Raw genomic sequence first — 13,953 nt, forward strand, 5'->3', positions numbered from 1 at the left:
CCTCTGTGCAAAAATATATTTAAAAGTTTATCTGAAGCTAATATGAGGCTTCAGCCATCCAAATTGTGAAATAAAGTAGATATCTTTCAACGTTTTTAGTGCCAAAGTCCCTCTTTATTGCTATACTTCCATGTTAAATATACTTTTTCTTTATGTATCCACCAAAAAACCCTGAAAACAATAGTATGTCAAGATTTTTACAGAGAGAAAACAGCAGGGACAACAGTAAAATGTCTGGTTTCGGGAACATAAATGTTGCTTACTTTTATTGTAATTTTGGATGTTTGTGAATCTGAACATGCAGTTTTAGTTTATTTACAGTAAATTACATGATTTCTGCCATTTGCTGCAATATAAATGATAAATATATAGTAGCCTATATAACAAATCAAACTAATTACAGTAAAATTGATTGACAGTGGCAGAAAAGCAGGAATAAAGCCTACTGCAATACTATAATAAAAAAGTGCATATACACCCAAATTCCAACAAGCTGTTTAGACTACTGTATTTAAATCAAAATGAATAAATAAAGACACTTCTGGGCATTCTTTGATACCGTCACAGGTAACTGGCTGTCTTAAATGGCTGATATAAACCGTCTCATGATCTGTCTCTTGATGGTATGTGGCCAATGTTCACTGATCCTGGTCTTGAGGATGGGGCTACTCAGCACATAAATCAAGGTGGTGAACATGCAAGTAATGAAGTTACTGCCTGTGTGAAGTAAAACAGTTGTCAAGCCATTGCCACAAGCAGTGATGAAACCGCCTCATTGTCGACTGACAGCACACAGCTCATGAGGTGAAGGACTGAGGATGAAGCCCACAGCAGGAGTCAGATCCAGGTCATCCTCTGTCACTGCAGGTGGAGGAGTGAAACGAAAGCGCTGGAGGAGGGTGGTGAAGAAGAGGAAGAGCTCCATCTTGGCCAGACTCTCTCCAAGACAAACTCTGCGACCTGTAAGATTGAAAAGTGGCAAAAAGTTAAACTTGATCGTTCCTGCCCGAGAATAAAGACTCTACAATTCTTTGAGAATAAAAACTCTGCAAAGTTGTTTTACCTGCAGAAAAGACCATGAAGGCATCTCTCCTGATAAATTTACCCTCCTTATCCAGGAAGTGGGAAGGGTCGAAAGTGTGTGGGCTCTCCCATTGACTCTCATCATACAGGACAGAAAAAAGCAGAGGAAACACAATAGTCCCCTGTATGCAAAAGAAGAGAACAGGTCTATCATATATCATCTCAGAACCAAAGGACTGTTTTAAGAGTTCAGAGGTGGATGAATATATCCAGCAAAGACAATTTCATGTTGGAAAGTGGTAAAACAGCTTTGAACAACTGACCTCTTTGATGAAGTAACCCTGGAAGGTGACGTCTCGGCTGGTTATGTGAGGAATTGATGTGGGGACAATGCTGGCGAGTCTCTGTGTCTCATGAATGACGGCGTCAGTGTACGGCAGGTTTTTCCGGTCATCTACTCGGATCTGGCGGTTTCCAACCACCCTGCTCAACTCATCCTGGACCTTGTCTGGAGACACATGCTAAGAATGTTCTTTGCCTGCATTTTTCTATTCACTCCAAAACCTACATGTATTCTATGAGTATATGAGCATACATTTTCCTTTGTCCTGCTCTTTGTCAAGTATTTCAGGCCATTAACTGATGAAAACATAAATGCACACCTATGAGGAAAGATTCAAACGCTTGGTCTCTGTCCTTACCTTGTATTTGTGGATATTTGGCCATAAACAGCAAACCCCATCTCAGTGTAGTTGCTGTGGTGTCAGTACCAGCAGCAAACAGGTTTGTCACTGTAAATATCAAGTTCTTCTCATGGTAGTGAGTGTCTATAATGTGTGAGTCCTAAGAGAAAGAACATCCATCCCACGTATTATTATAAAACAGCCCTGAGAAGCATTGTTGTATCTTTTGTTAGCTGAAAAACACCAAAGTTGTTGTCATACCTCCTCTTTCTGCTTCCGATTCAGAAAACAATCCACCAGCCCCCTGCACATGTGAGGGTTCAGTGTCGCTTTCAGATGCTTGATTAAATCTCTGACATCTCTGACAGTCATCTCAACATTTTTTAATATCAGATGCCGGTTTTTTATCCAACTGAGCAGCCGGGGAAACATGTTGTAAAGCTGTGACATAATTGTAAAAACAGTACAGATGATTTAAGAAGATTTAAGTTTAAACCAAACAAAAATTCAAACAGATACATTTCATGCATGCAAAATTTCATGCAAACATAGAAAATGGAAATATACATTCTGGATATTTTAACACAAACAGTAAGATTTGTTGTGTGTGTTATCTATGTGCCACATGAGTTTAAAAGCACATATTTCATGATGTATTACATGGAATGATCTCATTACAGACTCGTATATACTAAGCATTTAGATGCTATCAAGTCAAAAACCAAACATTAAGTTTACCTGGATTGGTACAGAACCAGTAATGCGTATAGTCTCGTTGGCTCGTCTCACCAAGTTTTTGAATCGAGGGTCACTGTATTCAAATCTGCTTCCATACACGATAGAGGAGATAATATTGGATGTTGCATAATTCACTGGACATGTTGTATCAAATGGTTTCCCTGTAAAAAGAGAGCAAGAAACAAAGATATTATAAAACATAAGATTTGGTTTCTGACTGATTGATATGACAACTCAAACATAGTCAGTGCATATGGTAACACACCATGATGGTATTTTGAACGGCCTATCTTGTACCACTGAAAAAAATCATATTTTTCTCTGTGTAACTGACCATTGCATGAACACAATAATACACTTAGAGGTGTACTGTTATGGAAAATGAAATGCCACTCTACCTTGTGATGAGGTGTTCTTCACCTTCAACGCATATTGTATGATGATTGTGTATCAGGACACTGTGTCATGTTATTATCACGTACACATATTAATTCTGTACCTTTATGCTCGTCAAACATTTGAATCAGATGGCAGCATTCCTCTAAGATTTTATCCTCAGCAACTCTTTTGCCCATCCCAAAGTCTCTCAGGGTGGAGAGAGCAAAACGTCTCATCTCTTTCCAGGATTCTCCATTTGCAAACAGAATTCCTATTAAACATGACACGCAAGTTAGAAGTAATCTGTAAATCTGTGTGTGTGTGTGTGTGTATGTGTGTGTGTGTGTATACATATATAAATATATATGTGTGTGTGTGTGTGTTATTAGATATGATACTCATCAGAAAAGTTAACAAATACAATGTGATTTGTGATTTTGCTTGTGCTCTAAGTGTTCATCTCTAGTATTTCTTTTTATGCTGAAATGCAAACATATATTAAAGGTTTAATAAAGGAGGGTCATACCATGACCTTGATTGGCATCATAAAGAATGGGGGAGATGTCTCGGTCTCCAAACTCTTCTGCGTAGCTGACCAGAGCCTCTTTGACTGTCTTGTATCCAGCCAACACCACCACTTTCTTGGTTCCTAAGTAAACTGTAAATACAGATCCATATTTTTTTGAAAGCTGGAAGAAAAAAAATGTAATAACATATATCAGAGATAATGTAAGAACATCTATTATTGTAGAAATGAGTAAATGAAAGGACATTCAAATAGATTGCAAACTGTTACAAAATGGGTTATGTTCACATTAGGAGTGCTACACTTACCTCACACAGGGTTTTGTAGGGTCTCTTGAGATCCAGCTGCAACAGGTTGCCAAGCAGTGGCAGAGACCTCGGTCCTGGAGGCTCCCTCCCTATTTCCTGGGAGGTGAAACTACTGGAGACAAGACAGAGGACAAGCAGGACAGCAACAGCCCCCAACAGAGTGGTAGGACTGGAGAAGAGGAAGAAAACAAAATCCTCCAAAGGAGACATTTTCTCTTCTGTTGATGGTGGTCGTCTGACTGAGCCTGACAGTTAAAACACAGTGGTGTTTATGCTGACATTAATATCATCATAGAATTTCCCTACACCTACAGGATTATTAATCACCTCCCCGCCCTTTTTGGCTCTGTTTGCACAGAGATGTGAGACATATCTCAAAGGAGAAAAAACTTGAAAGCTTAGTTAAAATAAACAACAATTAACATAACTTTTGTAATGTTTCTAAGATGAAGAAAGCAGGACTGAACCCCTGATTTAACATGGTTCTTTACATAATAGCATCTCTGACTCCAGGTACATCTAAGTGTATGTGACCTGTATTGTAGGTTAGCATTTCCTGATAGATGCTTCTCCTGCAGACTATTACACATTCTTCAAGATGTCTGATGAGCTATGAGGAGCTCAACCTTCTCATATAGTCTTTTGAGGCCTGAAGAAGTAAAATGATCCAGTAGCCTATTAACAGGGAAAAAAAGCAAAAAACAGACTACAACAAACAGTACAAGTAGCCAACATCACTTGAGTAAATAAAATGAGTAACTTTTCATGTGATAGGTCATTGATCAGTTCATGTCAGAGAAGCAGAGAAAAAACCTGGTCAGTGATTGCAGTTATGGAAATCATCAACCTCCTCAATACCATATGGTTAAAAGTTAACAAAGTACACTTACTAAAGTTTTATTCTTACAATTATGAGGTACATGTACTTTAATGTTCCATTTTATGCAACAGTATACTTCTACTCTAACTGTACTTGGAGGGATTTAGTTCCTTCTGTTTCAAAGGGAAAAACTGTCCTCGTCATTCTTCTACATTTATCTGACAGCTTGTTGCTAGTTACATTACAGATTAAGAGTTTACACACAAAATATATAATCAACAATAAAATTTGATGCATTATTATAGATTATATTAGAAAACTATCCAGCAAGATATAAAGCAATTAACATGAGCTCCACCTTAAAAAGACATTAAGTAAATGTTAGTACATTGTGCTAAAAATACTTCTGCACTTTTATCTATGCAAATGTTTGAATACATGACTTTTACTTTTAACAGACTATGTTTAGTGTGGTATTAATAGTCTGAAGTTTTGAGAGGGCTACTTCTTCTGCCACCACAAATACAGACCCACCAATACCAACACTCTCAAAAATAAGGCACTAGGAGTTTGCCTACGGCCCCTAAATCGCATCCACATCCTGCTTATGAATTATCCTGCTTTGGATCATATTATAATATTTAAAAGGAACAGGACTCACCTGAATGTTATTCTTACACAGTGGTGAGAGCAAATAAACCACAAAATAAGTAGCAGCCTGCAGGTTAAAGGTAGGACCATGTGACTGTCAATGCACAATGAAGTCTCAGTCTACAGAGTGTGCTGGTAGTCTCCTGTCACTATCAGGTGTTTTTATGTAAGAGGTGCATTGGATGTGAGTGAGACTTTTAAAAGTAAATGAAGTGTCTAAATTTTTTTTTTTAAATATTGCCTCCTCCTCTTTGGTAGCCATCCTGCTGCTGGTGCCTTAGGTGACCGCCTATCTCGCCTATGCCCTGAACAACAAAGGTTTTTCTTACCATTATCATTCCTCCTGTTCATACTGGACATATAAAGATCCTTTAATAATGCACTTACAATGTAAGTGATGGGGGCCAAAATTCACAAGCCTCCCTCTGTGCAAAAACATATTTAAAAGTTTATCTGAAGCTAATATGAGGCTTCAGCCATCCAAATTGTGAAATAAAGTAGATGTCTTTAAACGTTAGTCTTTTTAGCGCCAAAGTCCCTCTTTATTACTATACTTCCATGTTAAATATACTTTTTCTTAAGGTATCCACCAAAAAACCCTGAAAACAATAGAATGTCAAGATTTTTAGAGAAAGAAAACAACAGAGACCACAGTAAAATGTCTGGTATTGGAATATAAATGTCGCTTACTTTTATTGTAATTTTGGATGTTTGTGAATCTGAACAGGCAGGTGTGATTTCTGCCATTTGTTGCAATATAAATGGTAAATATTACAATGTAACATATCAAACCAGTGGCAAATAATGAAATTGATCAACAGTGGCAGAAAAGTAGAAATATAACCTACTGCTATACTTTAATAAAAAAGTGCATATACACCCAAATCTCAGCAAGCTGTTTAGACTATTGTATGCAAATAAAAATGAACAAATAAAGACATTTAGGCTGGACGTTCTTCGATACAGTCACATGTAACTGGCTGTCTTAAATGACTGATATAAACTGTCTCATGATCTGTCAATGATTACTGATCCTGGTCTTGAGGATGGGGCTACTCAGCATGTAAATCAAGGTGGTGAACATGCAAGTAATGAAGTTACTGCTTGTTTGAGGGTGAGAAACACAATAATCAAGCCATTGCCACAGGCAGTGATGAAACCACCTCATTGTCAACTGACAGCACACAGCTCATGAGGTGAAGGACTGAGGATGAAGCCCACAGCTGGTAAACGATCAGTAGCCTATTAAGAGGAAAAAGGCAAAAAAAAAAAAAAAAACAGACTTAACCTTTACATGGTTTTCAGATCAAATTGATTCATTTCAAAATTTTACTAAAAGAAAAATGATACAAGGAAACAATTTTTCAACCTGAAACTTCATGGCCTTGGCTTATTTTCTGTGAAGTAAAAGAAAAACATCATTGAGTACACATGCTACACTCCCCCACACATTTATGTCCTTCATATGAAGTTCAGCTCAATTTTACCTATATACACACAGACACTCAGAAACATGTACTCACACATGCACACACACGCACACACACACACAGAGAGAGAGAGAGAGAGAGAGAGAAGATGGAGGAGTCCCACAGCACACATATATGTCAAAAAATGGCCAAATTGAATGGTCTTCATCCCCAATGAGAGAGCCCCCCTGCTCAACATGATTTATGCCACACAAGTCTTTTACTTTTAACAGACTATGTTACACCATCTAAACTATGTTAGACCATCTAAACAGCACCCTGCAAACAGAAAGGATCAGATAAGGAACCCCTCATCTCCTGCATGGTCACTGAACCAGACCACTGACCCAAACCACCTTTGATCCTGCAAGCAACAAACTTCAAGCAAGCAAGACCAATTGACACCCCAGTGTGAGCTGATAGTACGGCTTGGATAAACATCACCCCACCACTTGCTGACATAAACTCACCTCTAGGAACACACACACACACACACACACACACACACACACACACACACACACACACACACACACACACAAATGTAGCACATGGCCTGGATCCCTGCTGTTTGCAGCCAGATCAAAGGCTTTTTATTCCACTTCCTTTAAGTCAATAAATATACCACTAACATAATTCAATCATCTTTGATAACACTAACATCATGTTTAGTACCATTCTGCTTATTTCTCTCTCTAAATGCTAAAGCTACTATCAAAATGCAATTGTTATAAATCATGCAATTGTTAAATTGTAAATACTTATATTAAAAGAATAACAGCCTTCAGGAGCTGAACACACCTCCCCATGGACAGGTGGCAGGCAGGCTGAAAATTTGAAATAATCTCTTATCTGAGAATTCATGCTTTTTGCTTTTTTGCTTTTCTTACTTTTGGCCCTTGCTTTTTGCCATGCTGGTTGAAGACTAGCTGTTTGCTAGTCTGAGGATGTGATCCTGAAAAATAGGGGCTGAAACCTCAAACTCTAGTTAAGGATCAAGACTAGGAGAGCATAAACTAGGAGCTGTCTTCCAATGAGAACTTTTCAAATCTGGACCGGGCAACTTACTGATCATCGCAAGATCCAGATTCCAGCTTCTCACCCCAGCACATCGAACTCCATTCTCCGTGAGAAGCCACTCAAGGGAGCAAGGAGGTATTCCTACAAAACCTTCATCAACTTGCTTAAACCCCCGGTGATTTCATAATTTCCAATTTCAGTGGCAATTCAGAACTAAGGTGTTGAACTGTTGATTTGACTTGCTGTATTTTCTTGTGCTTGCAACTCAGTGACTTAACCTTAAAAGACCTATGCCCTCGCAAAATCATAATTTATATCAATAACAATCATAATTCCAATTGACCTCTCTTGTGTGGCCAACAAGGAGGACTATTTCCCTTTTGTTATACATATGGGTTATGTTGCTAGAGGAATAATTTCATTTTTGAGTGTTGCACAATAATTATTCATAATTCCCCCCTTGAAATCATGAAGCTATTTGAGTGCACAAACACCTACGAAAGGCATGAAGGAGGCCCCATTACTGAGTTTGCCTAGAGCCCCCAGATCACTAAATCCATCCATGGTTATACTTATATACTGTACTGCACATAATGGTATTTTCCACATCCTGGTTATGAATTATCCTGCTGTGGATCATATTATACTACTTAAAAGGAACAGGACTTACCGGAACATTATTCTTACACAGCAGTCAGAGCAAATAAACCACAAAGTAAGCAGCAGCCTGCAGGTTAAAGGTAGAACTGCGTGACTGTCCTCCAACCTCCAATGAAGTCTCAGTCTACAGAGTGTGCCTGTAGCCTCCTCTCACTATCAGGATGTAGCAGCATAGAGGGTGCTATTTATAATTGATTCCACCTGGTGGCGGTCATTGGTTCAGCTTTATATAAAGGTGGCAGTCTTCCCCTGTCTCTTCCTCTTGCGCTCCCCCATCTCGTCACTTCCAGTCCGGGAGTTTTGGTCCGTCAAAGCAGCACTGAGTGTGTGTCGCTGTGACCCTCCCTTTTGTGTGTAGTGTCTTCCCTGGGATCGTGGGTGACTTTCACAAAGTGTGTGTGACTGTCACGTGTGTCTGGGTGTTTAATTTAGTCCCCCCCCCCCCTTCTGATATGAATGTGTTGTCATTTTAAATTGTATTAATAAAGTGTACTATTTTGTAAGTATCGAACCACGTTTTCTCTTGCCTCCAGTAAATGAACCTGTGTCCTATTGATAATAGTGATAATTCTTTGGGTAAAATTCCCAAGGTGGCGTTGTCTGGCAACTTAACTGAAATTGTGTTAGTTTAACTCCGTTGACCACTGCGGCAACAAGGTGTGTTTTTTTTTTTGTTTTTTTTTAATGTAAGAGGTGCATTGGATGTGAGTGAGACTTAACTGTAAATAAGGCATCTGAAATGAATTGCACAATATTTCTTCCTCCTCTTTGGCGGCCCTCCAGTTGCTGGCACCCTATGTGGCCTCCCTCACCTATGCTTAAACAAAAGCCCTGAACAACAAAGGTTCTTCTTACCATAATCATTCCTCCTGTTCATACTAGCCATTTAAAGATCCCTTTTATAATGCACTTACAATGAAAGTGATGGGGGGCCAAAATCCACAGTCCTCCTGTGCAAAAATTGATTTAAAAGTTTATGAAGCTGATATGAAGCTTCAGCTGTTCAAATTGTGAAATACAGTAGATATCTTTCAACATTAGTACTTTTAGTGCCAAAGTCCCTCTTTATTACCATACTTCCATGTTAAATACACTTTTTGTTTATCTATCCACCAAAAAACCCTGAAAACAATAGTATGTCAGCACTTTTAGAGAAAGAAAACAGGGACAATGCTAAAATAGCTGGTATTGGAATATAATATAGCTTACTTTTATTGTAATTTTGGATGATCATTAATCTGAACAAGCAGGTGTCTATTTACATTAAATTACACGATTTCTGTCATTTGCTGCAAAATAAATGGTAAATATATAGTATATAACAAATCAAACCAGTGACAAATAGTGAAAATGATCGACAGTGGCAGGAATATGGCCGACTGCAATTCTATACTACAAAAGTGCATATACACCCAAATTCCAACAAGCTGTTTGGACTATTGTGTACATAACTAACACATACATTTAGGCTGGACATTGTCCAATACCATAACAGCTGTCTCAAATGTCTGATTAAAACTGTCTCTTGATGGTATGTGGCCATTGTTTACTGATCCTGGTCTTGAGGATGGGGCTACTCAGTATGTAAATCAAGGTGGTGAACATGCAAGTAATGAAGTTACTGCCTGTGTGAAGTAAAACAGTTGTCAAGCCATTGCCACAAGCAGTGATGAAACCACCTCATTGTCGACTCACGGCACACAGCTCATGAGGTGAAGGACTGAGGACGAAGCCCACAGCAGGAGTCAGATCAAGGTCATCCTCTGTCACTGCAGGTGGAGGACTGAAACGAAAGCGCTGGAGGAGGGTGGTGAAGAAGAGGAAGAGCTCCATCTTGGCCAGACTCTCTCCAAGACAAACTCTGCGACCTGTAAGAATGAAAAGTGGCAAAAAGTTAAACTTGATCATTCCTGCCCGAGAATAAAGACTCTACAATTCTTTGAGAATAAAAACTCTGCAAAGTTGCTTTACCTGCAGAAAAGGCCATGAAGGCATCTCTCCTGATAAATTTACCCTCCTTATCCAGGAAGTGGGAAGGGTTGAAAGTGTGTGGGCTCTCCCATTCACTCTCATCATACAGGACAGAAGTAAGCAGCGGAAACACAATAGTCCCCTGTATGCAAAAGAAGACAACAGGTCTATTAGGCTCTGTAAAGTCTTAGAACCAAAGCTCTGTTTTAACTGTTTTCAGAGGTGGATGAATGTATCCACAAATTCATGCTGGAAAGTAGTGAAACAGCTTTGAATAACTGACCTCTTTGATGAAGTAACCCTGGAAAGTGACGTCTCGGCTGGTTTTGTGAGGAATTGACATGGGGACAATGCTGGCGAGTCTCTGTGTCTCATGAATGACGGCGTCAGTGTACGGCAGGTTTTTTCGGTCATCTACTCGGATCTGGCGGCTTCCAACCACCCTGTTCAACTCGTCCTGGACCTTGTCTGGAGACACAAACTAAGAATGTTCTTTGCCTGCATTTTTCTATTCACTCCACAAACCTATATGTATTCTATGAGTATATGAGCATACATATTCCTTTGTCCTTCTGTTTGTCAAGTATTTCAGACCATTAACTGGTGAAAACATAAATGCACACCTGTGAAGAAAGATTCAAACGCTTGGTCTCTGTCCTTACCTTGTATTTGCGGATATTTGGCCATAAGCAGCAAACCCCATCTCAGTGTAGTTGCTGTGGTGTCAGTACCAGCAGCAAACAGGTTTGTCACTGTAAATATCAAGTTCTTCTCATGGTAGTGAGTGTCTATAATGTGTGAGTCCTAAGAGAAAGAACATCCATCCCACGTATTATTATAAAACAGACCTGTGAAGCATTGTTGTATCTTTTGTTAGCTGAAAAACACCAAAGTTGTTGTCATACCTCCTCTTTCTGCTTCCGAATCAGAAAACAGTCAACCAGTCCCCTGCATATGTGAGGGTTCAGTGTCTCTTTCAGATGCTTGATTAAATCTTTAACATCTCTGAGAGTCATCTCAACATTTTTTAATATCAGTTGCCGGTTTTTTATCCAACTGACCAGTCGGGGAAACATGTTGTAAAGCTGTGACATAATAGTAAAAATAGTACAGATTTAAGAATATTTAAGTATAAACCAATCAAAAATCCAAACAGATACATTTCATGCATGCAAAATTTCATGCAAACATATAAAATGAAAATATACATTCTGGATATTAACACAAACAGTGAGATTTGTTCTATGTGAGTGTAAAAGCACATATTTCATGATGTATTACATGGAATGATCTCATTACAGACTCGTATATATTCAGCATTTGGATGCTATTGAGTCAAAAACCAAACATTAAGTTTACCTGGATTGGTGCAGAACCAGTAATGCGTATGTTCTCGTTGGCTCGTCTCACCAAGTTTTTGAATCGAGGGTCACTGTATTCAAATCTGCTTCCATACACGATAGAGGAGATAATATTGGATGTTGCATAATTCACTGGACATGTTGTATCAAATGGTTTCCCTGTAAAAAGAAAGCAAGAAACAAAGACATTATAAAACATAAGATTTGGTTTCTGATTGACTGACCTGACAACTCAAACATAGTCAGTGCATATGGTAACACACCATGATGATGTTTTAAACTGCAGTCTTCTACTATTCAAAAAAAATAAGCATATCTTTCTCTGTGTAAGTGACCATGACATGAGCACAATAATGCACTCAGAGGTGTGCTGTTATGGAAAATAAAAGACCCAGTAGACAAAATACCACTCTACCTCATGATGAGGAGCTCTTCATCTCCAACCCGTATTGTTTTATTTTTATATATCAGGACACCGTGTCATGTTATTATCACGTACACATATTAATTCTGTACCTTTATACTCGTCAAACAATTGAATCAGATGGCAGCATTCCTCTAAGATTTTATCCTCAGCAACTCTTTTGCCCATCCCAAAGTCTCTCAGGGTGGAGAGAGCAAAACGTCTCATCTCTTTCCAGGATTCTCCATTTGCAAACAGAATTCCTATTAAACATGACACGCAAGTTAGAAGTAATCTGTACTAGTCTTATATGTCTAACACTCATCAGAAAAGATTTTTAAAAAGATGGTAAATACAATGTGATTTGTGATTTTACTTGTGCTCTAAGTGTTCATGTCTAGTATTTCTTTTTGTGCTGAAATGCAAACATATATTAAAGGTTTAACAAAGGAGGGTCATACCATGACCTCCACTGGTGTCATAAAAAATGGGGGAAATGTCTCGGTCTCCAAACTCTTCTGCATAGCTGACCAGAGCCTGTTTGACTGTCTTGTATCCAGCCAACACCACCACTTTCTTGGTTCCAAAGTAAACCGTAAATACAGATCCATATTGTTTTGAAAGCTGGAAGAAAAAAATGCAATAACATATATCAGAGATAATGTAAGAACATTGATTATTGCAAAAATGTATAAATGAAAGGACATTCAAACGGATTGCAACATGTTACAAAATGGCTTCTGATCACATTAGGAGTGCTACACTTACCTCACACAGGGTTTTGTAGGGTCTCTTGAGATCCAGCTGCAACAGGTTGCCAAGCAGTGGCAGAGACCTCGGTCCTGGAGGCTCCCTCCCTATTTCCTGGGAGGTGAAACTACTGGAGACAAGACGGAGGATGAGCAGGACAGCAACAGCCCCCAACAGAGTGGTAGGACTGGAGAAGAGGAAGAAAACTAAATCTTCCAAAGGAGACATTTTCTCTTCTGTTGATGGTAGTCCTCTGACTGAGCCTGGGACAGTGGTGTTTATGGGTTAACCTCACCGAGGAATGTCTCCTATAGGGTTACTAATTATCTCCCCGCCCTTTTGGGCTCTGTTTACACAGGTATGAGATAAGTCTCAAAGGAGAGAAAACCTGACACTTCAATAACAAGGACTTGTTTGGCAAGTCCCACAACAAACAAGCTCAGAAAATATCAACTTTTTTTTAAGTCATAGCATCACTGATATCAGGTACATTTAGGTTAGAGTGTAGGTGACCTGTAGGTTACAAATCCCTGATAGATGGTTCTGTTTACATATTCTTTTAGATGTTTTATGATTTACCTGAACTTTGAGGGCCCCATAAGTTCAAACCAGTGTTTCCCAACCTTTTCCCAACCTTGCTTCCAATCCCTTATTACATGTTGTATATGTTTATGTGCTGTGGAGTTGGACCTTCTCAGATATTTTTGGGGGGCCTGAAGAGGTGAAACAATACAGTATTTAACAGGAGAAAAAAAATGTAAAAAACAAAATTATGTGCAATAGAATTTTTGTTTTGTTTTGTTTTGTTTTGTGACTCCTTTAATCATTTCACACAGCATGTTTGTACCTGTTTACTTATAATATAAGGTTAACATGATAACACACAAGAAAAGCTTTACAGAGCTTCTCAACACAAGAAATGAAATCAACACATTTTTATACTGTCTTTTAGCTTTGTTTCATTAGCCCTTTTAATCTCATTTAAAACTTGGGCTATTTGTCTGTAATCTCATTTCTTTTTTTATTGTGAAACACTTTATGGTCGAAGATTTTATGTGTAACTTATTAAACCAAGTAAGATGGCCTCTCCAATGGTCAGATTTGATGCTATTAAAAAGGATCGCTTCAACAAAAGCACCAAAAACACATTTTCCCCACTTACCCCTGTTGGTATCTATGTATGTAAATAAAA

At 38.6% G+C, this 13,953-nt stretch overlaps 2 protein-coding genes across 2 annotated transcripts; both read right to left on the reverse strand.

The window, feature by feature from the left end:
- Positions 1–621: 621 nt before the first annotated feature.
- LOC137168549 (cytochrome P450 2K1-like) lies at positions 622–4,187 on the reverse strand. The gene is made up of 9 exons (XM_067571196.1): positions 3,657–4,187; positions 3,349–3,511; positions 2,944–3,093; positions 2,445–2,605; positions 1,968–2,147; positions 1,725–1,866; positions 1,347–1,531; positions 1,064–1,205; positions 622–960 (listed from the first exon to the last, which is right to left on the reverse strand). Exons 1-9 carry the CDS (start codon positions 3,864–3,866, stop codon positions 773–775), a joined length of 1,521 nt encoding a protein of 506 aa, XP_067427297.1. The 5' UTR covers positions 3,867–4,187; the 3' UTR covers positions 622–772.
- A 5,576-nt stretch (positions 4,188–9,763) lies between these two features.
- Positions 9,764–13,060, reverse strand: LOC137168548 (cytochrome P450 2K1-like). The gene is made up of 9 exons (XM_067571195.1): positions 12,780–13,060; positions 12,473–12,635; positions 12,125–12,274; positions 11,607–11,767; positions 11,153–11,332; positions 10,910–11,051; positions 10,531–10,715; positions 10,248–10,389; positions 9,764–10,144 (listed from the first exon to the last, which is right to left on the reverse strand). The coding sequence occupies exons 1-9, from the start codon at positions 12,987–12,989 to the stop codon at positions 9,957–9,959; spliced, it is 1,521 nt and encodes a 506-aa protein (XP_067427296.1). The 5' UTR covers positions 12,990–13,060; the 3' UTR covers positions 9,764–9,956.
- Positions 13,061–13,953: the final 893 nt, after the last annotated feature.

The sequence above is a fragment of the Thunnus thynnus genome, chromosome 17, assembly GCF_963924715.1.
Source record: "Thunnus thynnus chromosome 17, fThuThy2.1, whole genome shotgun sequence".
Taxonomy (NCBI): domain Eukaryota; kingdom Metazoa; phylum Chordata; class Actinopteri; order Scombriformes; family Scombridae; genus Thunnus; species Thunnus thynnus.

Excerpts from the sequence above, each read along its gene's own strand:
- LOC137168548 (XM_067571195.1), bottom strand. The coding sequence starts at position 12,989 with ATGTCTCCTTTGGAAGATTTAGTTTTCTTCCTCTTCTCCAGTCCTACC. Across the intron at positions 12,636-12,779 it reads CCTACAAAACCCTGTGTGAG|CTTTCAAAACAATATGGATC; the intron begins GTAAGTGTAGCA and ends TTTTTCTTCCAG. Across the intron at positions 10,145-10,247 it reads CTTCATGGCCTTTTCTGCAG|GTCGCAGAGTTTGTCTTGGA; the intron begins GTAAAGCAACTT and ends TCATTCTTACAG.
- LOC137168549 (XM_067571196.1), bottom strand. The coding sequence starts at position 3,866 with ATGTCTCCTTTGGAGGATTTTGTTTTCTTCCTCTTCTCCAGTCCTACC. Across the intron at positions 1,206-1,346 it reads AGGGTTACTTCATCAAAGAG|GGGACTATTGTGTTTCCTCT; the intron begins GTCAGTTGTTCA and ends TTTTGCATACAG. Across the intron at positions 961-1,063 it reads CTTCATGGTCTTTTCTGCAG|GTCGCAGAGTTTGTCTTGGA; the intron begins GTAAAACAACTT and ends TCAATCTTACAG.